Below are 12,252 nucleotides of genomic sequence, written 5' to 3' on the forward strand. Positions count from 1 at the left end.
TTCTGAACTCACGTTGTGTGTTTGACACGTTATCCCCCCTTCTCTCACGCAATCAATCCCCCTAACAACAAATCGACGCATTAAACAAAGTGGTTGCGTAATTATCCCAGCACAACTGCCAACCAATTTGTAAAAAGCATTACTCCTCAATCTGACTCCAGCCATCCAAAACAACCCTGCATGGTTGTCATGATAGGCAAAGTGGGGGCAGCAGTAATGACGAATCATCAGGTTTATCACCAGGACCCAAGGAAAAACACACATTTGGGGGTGAGTCACACGTTACTCTGAAGTGTGATTGGCCTCAGGTGTGAAGAGTGCCCCCACTTCACAGCTCCCCTCAGGTCCCTCTGTTGACACTGTTATGCGAGATTATGGCGACCATTTGTCACAAAGCACAGACTGCTGCTGAAATTACCGCCGTGTGAGGTGTGAGGTCCATCACAGTAATTGGCATATGGTCACGGATAGAGATCTGCTATGTGCCAGAGGAGACACAGGCATGACCAAATGAAGGGCTTGACTGACTGACAGACAGACAGGGGCTGAGGAGAAGAGGAAATGTCATCACTTTCACTTATGAAAGTCAAACAGGAGATGATTCAGTGTTAGCATATGTCTCATATGGGACACATTTTGATCCATGTCAACACACTGTTATGGTTATGTCCAGACTGAATATCACTACAGAGAAAAGCAGAGGAGAATTAAAAAGAAAAAGTATAAAACTTATTCTATAAATACACGGGTTCAACATACACCATAACTTTAAGAACAAAGAGCTCTTTATACTCCTGCAATAAAGACAGCTCTGTGTAGATAAATGAGCTCCATGTGTATCTGATGCTCCTTTTTTATCTGCACTATCTTCTCTGTTTTTATACATGGAAAGATCCGGAACATACATGTTAAAGTGCTTAATGTGGTTTTAATTTGGTGCATCTTGCAGCTGGCCATGGACACACCATTTGTTTTCATCTGAATTCATGGTCCCTCTTATAAAACATATAAACAACATGCTAAATATGTCCCATAAATTAGGTTTCATTGCCACAGAGCTGTAGTATATAGCATTTCTTGTCATTGAGAACACTAATACCATTTAATTACTGTCCATTAACCACAAGGCAAAAGGCAACAGCTGGGTGGCTTAGCTTAGCACAAACATTGGAAACAAGGGGATACAGCTTGGCTGTTTCTTGTTATATTAAGCTCACTTATTAACACTTTATGTCTCATTCGTTCTAGGCTCTTAACTTAATTTTCTGCTCTATGGCTCTACAGCTGAAAGGGCTCGGGGGGAACTCATTGATGTTAAACAGCTCCTTAGAATTAGCAAAAAGCTCCTAAAAGGAAATAAAAGCTTCTCTGCAGGCAGAGTTTGGTCAGTACTCAAACGTGAGATTTTTCTTGTTGGTTTCATCTTTGCTTTTTTTAACTGTTCTGAAGTGAGCAGGTCTAATTTAGGAAATCCTATGCTATGCATCTCTTCACCAATCAGCAATCGATTATACTTTAGCAATTCAAAATGACACTGCAATTGTGATGTTGCCCTGATAGAACAGATTGACAAAGTTTATTTATTAAGAGGGTTTCAGTGAACTTAAAAACTGCAGTTCCTCGAATGCTTCCCTTTTAAATGTTCCTAGTGGTCTCACACAAGCACTGGTCCAGAGAGCTTTCTGTTTTTATGCCACTAAACTTGGAACCTCCTTGCCTCTGGACATGAAAACAGCGAGCTCTCTGGTGTTTTTAGTAAATTTAAACTTAAGACTTACCTTTTTAATCTAGCTTTTAATCTGGAGTAATTTATTTTTAGACCTGGACTGCATATTATTATTTTTATTATTATTTCAACCATTATTATTGAATCATTGCTTTAACACATATTTATCTTATCATCTATTTATTTCTTGTATTCATCTGATCTTGCTAACGATACCTTATTTTTTAACTTTTCTTCCACTATTACTTATTTATTAATTTACTTTTTGATTTTAGTTTGAATATTTATTCATAGCCAGGCCTTTATAAGTTACCATTGCTGTTGTTTTCTGTCTCTTGTTATTCTGTGAAGCACTTTGGGCTGCATGTTTTTATGTATGAAAGGTGCTATATAAATAAAGTTGAGTTGAGTTAAGTTCCTCCAGTGTCCACTTGAGGCTGGCTCCAAAAACCCCAGTGGCCAGATACATAACTATTTTAAAAAGCCCATTTTTTACAGCAAAATAAGCATGTTTACAGCCTGGTTCAAAAAATAATTTTGGTCTGAATAGCTCATTCCTCTTGTTGGGTGAGGTTTTTATTTCACAACTCAATAGTTTTGAAGAAATTTAGGTTGCAAGTTTTGCATAATTAGAGGCATGGCTGAGTTGCCTGACAGGCAGGCACCCTGTAGCTGTCAGTGAGGAGGCTAAAGGCCAACTCAACTTCACCTCTTTGCCTCTTGCAAAGTTGTGCAAAAATTATGTTGAGTCAGCAATTACAATATGGTGACCACTGTAGAGAAGCTTCAAAACTCTGCTTCAGAAACTAATGGGTGACGTCACCGAGACTATGTCTATGTTTTATACATTCTAAGTCTGGAATTTTTATTGTTATAACAATTGTTCCACCGGTTGCAAAGTGTTTGAAATTGCTTGGAAGAATAAACTAACATGCACAGGAAACTATCATCTGAAGGGCTGATCCAGAATGGTAAATGCATTGAGACCAAGAAGGGGGAACAGTAACTCAGGAGTAACTCAGAGAAACACGTAAAACACACATACACCAGCACACACACACACACCAGCACAAACACACCACCCGCAGCAGCAGCAGCAGCAACCACCCCCACATACCCACAACCTGCATTCCTGCAAAGACATTTTCCATGAGTTAATCTTCAGGGAGACATAGCAAGAAGCTGCCGTTAAATGCATCATTTTGATCAGAGGTGGAGCCAACTGTTGAGGGGATTAGTCCGCTCAACAGAACCAAATCATGAGTGCAAGTGGAAGACATCTTGGATGAGGCCAGAGAGTGGCTGTGAGGGACATTCTGCTCATAACTGGGGGAGCGACCTCATTTCCGAATAAAAACCAGTTTACCATAACACCTCTGTCCCCATGACAGGGAGCACTGGGCAGCTGCTGCCAGGCCTGCGGCTTTCACTCAACTACCGAGAGTTCCCTGAAAAAATGATTCTCTCAGCGCAGCCACAAGCTTCTGCAGTGTTTACAATGTATTCATGTTACAAACACAAACAGAAACTGCATACGAACTTTGTCAACCTCAAATATTTAATTGCCTTACGAGTCGTAAATCCTCACAGCAGGTGAACAGTCGTCTACACTAGTAATTGAACAATTAGAAGGGTGTTAATCGTACACAAATCTGATGAGCAAAAGCCAAAAAAGCTATTGCGTTTCTCTCTCAGTTCCTGACTTGCTTCCCCAATGGTTCCTACTGAAGACTCCTCACTCTGACTCTGCCTTCCTGATGTCTTTCTCACATCTCTTTTTCTCTCTTCCTCCATAGTTAGAAGGAGGGTAGAGCATACAGCCTAACTTGTGGGGGTTGAGCTCTAACCCAAACAGGATTCTAACCCTGACTCAGCCTTCTCTGTCCTCTTCCTGTCACCTCTCTACAGACTCATTCCTCGGTTTTAGGGTATTATGGAGGGTATGAGAGCTAGCATGGAAGGGGTGGTTCCAGGATGCAGCACTAACTGTTGAACTTCCCCATAACCTGCCGAAACACTGATGAAGGGAGGTGCAAACCTGATGACCCCGGTTGTGTACTGGCTCTGGTTTCCCATCTATCCCCATCCATCTTTATGTTTGGTTTGTGGCAGATGTTAGGGGCTGTGTTAGGCTATGTAACTTGTCACTGGAACATAAATGGAGTGGGTTTTCTCACGGAGCACTGATTCTTTTCATTGGAACACAGTACAATGTATTTATTTCAGATCTAATTCATTGTTTTGATTGATATTGATGAAGTTTGTTGAAGAATGTAAAGATAAAATGTGTTTGGAGATGGTATTGATTTCTTGTTGGGCTGAACTTCTTTTATGGGTTCGCTATCTGGTGGTGGTTACACATTATTTATCTGTTATTAACCCAGACTTTGACAAAGAGGGTGAGCAAGGCTCTGATATTTTTTTTGACTTCTCTCTCTGTTCTTTTTTCTTCCCTTCATGCAAACTGAGGAGCAGGAGGAGGTAGATGAATACACCCTAACCTGGCAGGGTGATCTCTAGCCCAAATAGGCTTCTCAGCCTGGCTCTGCCTTCCCTGTCCTCTGTCTGAATGCATATCTCTCTGTTTTTATTTTATCTCTCCTTCCTTGTATCAGTTTGTGGATAAGGCAGGAGGGGTGGTTCCAGGACACCAGTGCTAACCATTGAGCCTTGTTGGGGTATTCAACATACTTTAATTCCCCACCTCCCTTTGAATGAATCAAAGGTCCCCTAAATTTAAACTGAATGATAAAAGTCACAGCACCCCTAACAGATTAAAACACGTTGAGATGAAATAAAGACAGAGATTGTACATGTTATCAGAATGTACCTCTCTATTCTGGATCAGGATGACACACTTGAAGCACTCTGCGAAGCAAAGGCCTCTGTTTTCTTTGGCAAAGCACCTCTGGACAGGACAAACTGTCAGTCGGGACACATTCATCCTCTAATGCATTCCAGGGCAGGCAGACACCAGAAACTTCATGGGCACACAATGGATCCCTACCCCTCGTGAAATGAAGTGATGGTCATGATAAACCGTTCAGAAACGTCTTGGCTAATACGTTTGCCGACCACTACTCGTGTCACATCTGTTATTTTGGTCTCAGGCTGGTTAAGTTTAGGCAGAACTATCTTTGTGCTGGCAGCCAATGACAGGTGACTGAGCAGTAGTGTATAAGTGATGTAGCTCAAATGGAAGGTGGATTTATGGAGAAAGAAGCCCAGGAGAGACCTAAATAACTGTGCTGGTGTTGAACTGTGTAGGTGCGGAGGCTGGTTGGAGACACTGCTGTTTTTTGAGTTACTGTTGGCAGTTTAACGAACAGCTGAAATAAAAACCAGGAGACGGCTGAGTGTGAGATTGAGGTCCACTCCTGAAAGCTTACAACTGAGATTGCTTTCACAGTGTCTACTGTTGATGGGATTCGGTTAAATAAAGCAATTCTAAACTTTTCAGTCAAACTTAAGATAATCAATTTAATGCACAGGGCTTTTTCTTTACAGATTAGAAGACAAACACTCTACATAATGTGCCACTTATTGTTAATCTGCTTCAGTGTGGAGTATCAGTATCATTTGATCAATGGTCAAATCAACAACTATAGATTTCCTTAAGGAAAAATGAAGACAAAAGTTACATTGCATGATATTCTAAGGCCCCATATTCCCTTCAGAGTTGTCAATAGATGATCTAATTCCCACACGTCGTAGTCTAGAGCTGTCCAGGAGATATTTCATCAGTACACAGGTCTTTTACAGACCTCCAGGGACCAGTCATCATATGTCATAAAGCGAGTCAAAGCATTTTAATCTCACATCTGCTCCTCATTACCATTCCATGCAAGAGAAACTCGGGGCTGGGGTTAGGCTGTTGCACCTCACCCAGGGGGAGGGAGAGAATAAAACAAAGGGAGAGGCGAAAAAGTGAGACGGAGAGGAGGGAGAATATAAGGCTCCACAAGTCCAACAAAAAAAACAACTCCAAAATATTCCATATTTTAAGGGAGGGCACCATTGTGTTCTCATGAAATCAGATCACTTCCAGGCCGCAGTCCCAGCAATGGAGTTTGTTTTATAAGGAGCTATATAACACCACAATGACAGATCCACCACAGCAATTTCATACTCCATGCCTTCCCGAACAACTCCTGCAAATCAACAAAATTCACTTATACTTCAATTATTACACATTTTTCCCTCACTAACATTTAGATGATGAGGTGATTGCACACCTGCATCAACCTTTAGCAGCACACCTGGCTTCATTATGTGAAGTGTCAGGAATCGTTTAAAACCCATAATTCTCCTGTTCCTCACCCTGATGAGTTTATATTTTGGAAGATGACAGCCGCTGGGACCACATTACTCGCACATTAGCGCTCCTAACCTCCATGCTAGACCTCAAGATGGATTTTTCATGGTGCCTCACAAAGAACCTGCATCCCAACAGACTGAATCATTGGGAACTGGAAGGCCGAGGAATGCAACTGTGACTTCCCTGATTATTCAAACCCCTTCAGCTGCAAGTCAAAGAGGACGGCTGTTTATATATAGACTTTGCTTTTCATTCCTCAAATCATGCTAAGCGCTAACAAAGCTAGCCCAATGATCTCATGCTGTTTCACCTTTGACCCATGAATTTGACCAACAAAGTTTATTTATAGCGGCTTTAACGAAGGGTTTCTTGTACTGTAATGATGTGGTAGTTAAGATGCAGACAAGCACATGCATGCATACACACACACACACACTGACAAACACACACACACACATGACTGCAGAAGACAGAGGCCAGCCTGTTTAACAAGTAGGTCAGACCAGAGCCAAAGAGAGAGAGAAGGAGAAAGAGAGAGAGAGAGAGAGAGAGAGGACAGAAAGAGCAGCGCTGGCTGGAGCAGGCATGGCTTTTGGTGCCATCAGTGGCTTTAATTCACCAAATCAAAAGACACTTTCAAGCAATCCAAAGAGGCAGTTTTGACAGTGCAAAATGAAAAATACAAATCCAACAATCGCATGATAGGTTAACTCTTTAATAGCCAACTGTGTTTATGTGTCTCACCTGAGGGCAGTCTTTGATGTAGTGACCTTTGTTGAAGCACAGGTGGCACAGGTAGTTCGGTGGGGGCCTTTTGTTGGGTTTTCTAGGCTCTGACGAAAGAGAGAGGTCCGAGAAATGGTCTGTCAGGGAGTTGAGTCCATCCACAATGTTGTTCAGGGAGCCATAGGGAGACACGTTCTTATACACATTGTTGTTTAAGGCCTAAGAAAGAAGACAAATATCACACAGGGTTTAGAATTCTTCAGATTCTTTGTTTCAAATGTGTCATGTCATCTTTGGCAATTTCCCTTCTTTTATATTAACAATCCACAAGTGGGACTTGTTGATGAAGAGCGTGCTGCACATTACAAACTACAAGACAGTATCACATAAAATGTTACATTCCCAGTTTGGAGTGTTAAAACGCTGAGATAAATCACCAATATCCGCTCAGTGCTCTCTGTCCTATTTTTCTGTTGTGAAAAAAAAATGAAGGAAAAAAAACAAAAACTCCAAGATCATTTCTCTCATTAAATTCAGAACATCTGGCGAGAGGCCCAGCTGTGCTCATGAGCTGGAAAAGTACTGAGCATGTCCACAGAGAAAAAGACAGGACTTTACAGAGGATGACTCATTGTAAACAAGATGGGAGGCATGTTCTCCATCGCCAGCCTGTGGAACATCAGTAGTGTCACCATGCACTGTTGGCGGTAAACTAAGCATGGTCAGTGTTTGCAGAATGCTCCGAACCACAGAGCGCGGCGGTGCATGCCACAGGGCCCAGTGAATCCATGGAAGATGCCGTCTGAATATTAATAACAGGGAAAACATTGCCTGCAGTCACTTATTTCTTCTCTCATTCATGCCTTTCTCTGCTCAAAATTCAGTCCGGAAGCAACAGAGGAGGAATTGACCTCTGGGTTAAATTATGCTGATTTTAGAGCGGACTATTTTATTTTCAGATGGCCTGGTTATTAAAAAACACCCTATGTTGTCAAGATGCTATACTGTCTAATGTAGCATTCTGTTTTGACATTTAAGAGTTCATAACAAATGTTAAAGACAGAGCTCTCACTGAGTACGCACTATGCAGGTATGATGAAATCCACAGATTAATCTTCTCTCATCCCTGATCTCTTTGCGGGGCACATGTTTGTGTCTGGGAAATGCTGTTACCGTCAATGTTTAATGTTGCACAGCACAGAAACTCAAGACTTGGCAACCTGACTGAGGCTGAGAGCCAAATCTTTATCTGCAGCCTGTGAGATTGTCTTACTAACCAGCTCCAGCTTTAAGACTCTTGTTCATTTATTACATGTAGTCGTCGTAAATCAACGTCCCAGCTCTGTAGTGTCTCAAGTTTTCCATCTGCAGTGTGTTTTAAGCTCTGTGTAGAACTGTGTATTATCACTCCTGATGGCAATGAACATGTTTGTTTGATGCTAAACTAAAGTCTGAGTGCACACTGTCAGCTTTGGACAAAAATGAAACAGGAGACATAGCTTAGTTGATGTCCCTCACAGTTCTTTAGTTTTTCTTGAGTCAGGCCAAAAGAAACCGATTTCACACACATCTGCTAATGGCGGAGTGAGACTGTTTATTTTGTGTCTCTGTGAGAGTGAAGAAGAGAGTGAGCAGGAGAGTTTGTGTTTATGTGTGTGGCGATTGATGTGTATTCATTGGCTTAACCAATGAGGAGAAAACTAGTTCCATTATCAATCTGCTGCGTGTCCATGTTGAGGTTGGACGATCACAGGAGATCAATTATCAAAGATCTGGAGTCCAGGGATGAGGTTTCACAATACAATCACAAACCAGTTTGTTTAAAACAGAGAGTTTCTGGTGGGAGGTTTAAAGGTGATTGATTTGATGTAGAATAGATTCCATAAGAAATTGCAATGGGTTAGGTGACTCAACGGTGGGTTCTTAATGTTCCAGATTTACATTTAAGTGTTTTTCTTTTAAGCCTGGAAATGATGAGGGATAAAAAGTAACAAACATTTTTAAAAATGTCTGTCAGCATGTTAAATTGTGGTAAGCATTCTTGACTTGTGCCACGATAAACAACAAATTCATGCATTTATCACGATTCAACTTCAATTAGTCTGTTGTGTGATCCTTCAGTGCAAAGACAACCACATTTTGCATTACTCATCTCATCATCAAATCTCTGCAGTGGTTTATTTTACTTGGCTTAGCCTGTAGAGTAAGTTGCAAAATGCTCCCCCAACCCCCACCCCACCCCTTAAACCGTTTCCAGACTGCTTATGTTCTCTCAGTTTGAAACACTTTATACTCATGGGATTGAATGGCATTACACAATTGCGTGTAATGTATAATGTGCACACCCCATTTTTCAGAGGACTGTTTCATGTTAAATTACTTCAAAAGGCCTCTATGGTTACCAGCATAATAATGGACACTGGCTCTAGTTGGAGAATATACACCATCCCTCTGCTTGAGTTTCAAACCCATCTTGTCATAGTCATATAGATCTTAGAAACTCAACTGCAGTGTAATCAACACACCAGGAAGCTTGCTGTACTTTTCTTACGCTGCCACTTTGCCTGCAGTATGTGATTATATTGTCTGTGTGTGCTTTACTCGTATGTATGTGTATTTGCGGGTTAGGTTGTGGGGTGTGGTGGTGGTGGTGGTGTTGGTGGGTCCTTTTTGCACTGTATGGTCTTGCAGGATCAGGTTTGCAGACTGCATACATTATCCGCATGTTTGTCCCTAAAATTACACAGAGCTACAGGAATAGACAATATGTAAACAGGGATTGATTTTGTTTGCACAACCAGGTCTATTTGGAGAAGGCAGAGCTCAGCGGGAGGCTGCAGTGGCCCGCTGTCTCCAGACAGAGGCGTGCAGGGGATGTCTTTACCTCTCTGCAAGCATATTTGGATTTTGAACAGTTTCAGCTTTAAGTTGAACTAACCACAGGAACATGCCTTTACAGACTAACAATATACAACCATATTTTTGATTAGATGACAAACTTGGTAACTTTGGATGTTTCTTAAATCTTCTATGAAATAACTGAAGTCCAGGTACATTGTGTGTAGATGTGTTATCTGACCATTTTTACATATTTATTCTACTGCTTAAGTTTGCTCTTTTATAATTAGTAATGTGTGTTTCTGCAATTATTGGCCAGTACTTCCTTTTTAAAGACATCTCTGATCTTAATGGAACAGATCTGGTTACATAAAGATGAAATAAGAATTAAAAACATATGACTGATATGAGATGTAATGTTAAATTATTAGAACCTTTGTTGTGATATTTAGCTTTCTATCGCCGAACATCCTGATTTGCTTAATTTCATACACTTAGAAAGATGATTTTTTTATAGTAATTCTAATGCTCCTATAACATTCCTGCACACTGAAGCTCTCAGTGAGTTTTGTCTTGTCATATAAAACTAGTAGTGTCCTGACAACATGCTGTGAAATAATGACATTCCTATATTTCTTTCTTTGGTCTTACAATACTCAATGGCATTTATAAGCCTGTGTAATATAACTATATTATATGGGTCTTATAATACTTCTCAGTCCATGAAGTGTGATGGCATAGCCTATGGTCTACAAGGACTGTTTTTCCAAAAAAGTCTTTGCTACACTGTGTTACTTTGTTTTAGTGAGACCATTAGAAGTTATATTACAAATAGCATGACTGTTCTGTTTATCTTACCAGAATAGCCCATGCTGTACATGTTAAACCATTTGCTGCACAGACGTGCAACAGTCCACATATCAATCAGGTCTATTTCTCACTGAAGCAATTTCAACCACAGTCCTATAAAGTGAATCCCCCCCCCCTGAAATGTTTGCCAAATTCATGCCATCTTTCACCTCATTCCGCTGCAGCTGAAAGAAGTTGTTGAGATAGTTGGAGTTCAGGGAAGAGCTCAAGTCCGCCGCTGCGGGAGTCTTGCTGAAATTGAGATCCGGGTGGGAAGAGTTGGGTTCGGGTCTGAACGCGTCAAAAGCGCTGGTCTGGTGGGGGTCTTGCAAGGAGAGGTAGACCCAGTTGAGAAGTTGCGCAGGCTGGTACACCGAGGCACTCGTGTCTATGGCAGACAACAAGCTCATCTTTCAATTCAAAAGGCAAAACTGGATTTTCCACCGCTGATTCTTGGACTGGTCTCAACTCTTGTGCCGTCTTGCTTTTCCGTTCCTGTACCCCGGCAGATGGCAAGTGCTCCTTTTCTCTTGCCGTACAGGGCCCTGTCCTCCTCTCGCCGGGAGCCTCGTCCCAGATTGATGTTACTGAAAAGTCATTGCGCTAACATGTCAGTATAAAAAGTTTTTCCCTGCTCCCCATGGTCCGCTATCTGCCTTTATTGCAGAGGGGCAGAGAGAGGCTGTTTGGATATGTAATAAGGACGGCGTTACGTCATCAAAGACGCTGGCCAATCAGCGTCGGGCTGGCGTGCATATTCATTCTTGGTTTTACTGGAGGAGACAAACTGTTCATCAGCTCACTCACACTTTGCAGCTCAACTCTTCACCTTCACCATCGATATCCTGTCTCATAGGTTGTCTTGTTACAACATTAATTAACATTTTTTATTTTTTATTTATTTTTAGCTCGGCTGTATATTGTTTCCTATTACCCCACCGTTTTAACTTTTCCCTCTTTTAGCCTGCTTTCTTGTATAATGTCGGCTATCCCTGACATTTGTTTGGTCTGTAGGTGTTAAGAAGGTGGTGTGTGTGAATGTGAATGTGTGTGTTAGCAGGGGTGTTTATTCAGGGACTGGAGTGTTGACTTGCACTTAACTGACTTGTCTTTGTGTGATTAGTGCATGTCCTAACTTCACTGGTTTAATAAAGGTGCATTTGATTTTTAATTAAAGCTTTCTAAAAAAAAGTTTATAAATGTGCTTAACTGGAACAAATAGAAGAATCCAGTCGAAAATACTGATAAAATAAGGTAAATAATCATTAAAATCAGCGCCTCATCAATAAGTCCTTCTCTTTCATCCTTTCTCTTCCACTCACTTTAGTGGCAGCGTTCAAGCCAAACTAAATATAAGATGGGAAGCTTGAAAAATGGCTCCATCTTGTGGTAGAAATCCTTATTACACACATTGTGTAATCCCAACAATCAATAAGTGTGCAAGCACAATAACTTATCAAGGTAGGATTAGTCATAGATATATATAGGCCTATGTCTATGGAATTAGTGACGTGATGGAAAATAATGACACCTCCCTGTTGTCAGTTTTCATCAAACTACAACCACCTATGTGAACAATAACCAGTCACAGTATTTGAGAAATCATCACAAAACACAGCTGTTTAGTCAAAACAGTGATACATTAAATCTATATACCCTATTTTGACTGTATTGTCTTATTTTTAAATATACATATAATTTAAAAAAAATCTGTGAGTGGTGTAACTTTACTTTAAAATGTTCCTCATGTGTCCCTCCCCAGATAGCTTTATGTTTTTGTGCACCAGTACTGTGG

At 41.0% G+C, this 12,252-nt stretch overlaps 1 protein-coding gene across 1 annotated transcript in view; it reads right to left on the bottom strand.

Annotated features, from left to right (window-relative positions):
• The window catches only part of zcchc24 (zinc finger, CCHC domain containing 24), a 39,686-nt gene extending 28,553 nt beyond the window's left edge, over positions 1-11,133 (bottom strand). Inside the window, exons 1-2 of the mRNA XM_034681920.1 lie at positions 10,628-11,133; positions 6,789-6,989 (exon numbers count right to left, since the gene is read on the bottom strand). Coding sequence (XP_034537811.1) covers positions 6,789-6,989; positions 10,628-10,867 — 441 coding nt within the window. The 5' untranslated portion in view covers positions 10,868-11,133. The remainder of the gene's footprint in view (positions 1-6,788; positions 6,990-10,627) is intronic.
• Between the last annotated feature and the right edge of the window lie 1,119 nt (positions 11,134-12,252).

The sequence above is a fragment of the Notolabrus celidotus genome, chromosome 4 (genome assembly GCF_009762535.1).
Source record: "Notolabrus celidotus isolate fNotCel1 chromosome 4, fNotCel1.pri, whole genome shotgun sequence".
NCBI lineage: Eukaryota > Metazoa > Chordata > Actinopteri > Labriformes > Labridae > Notolabrus > Notolabrus celidotus.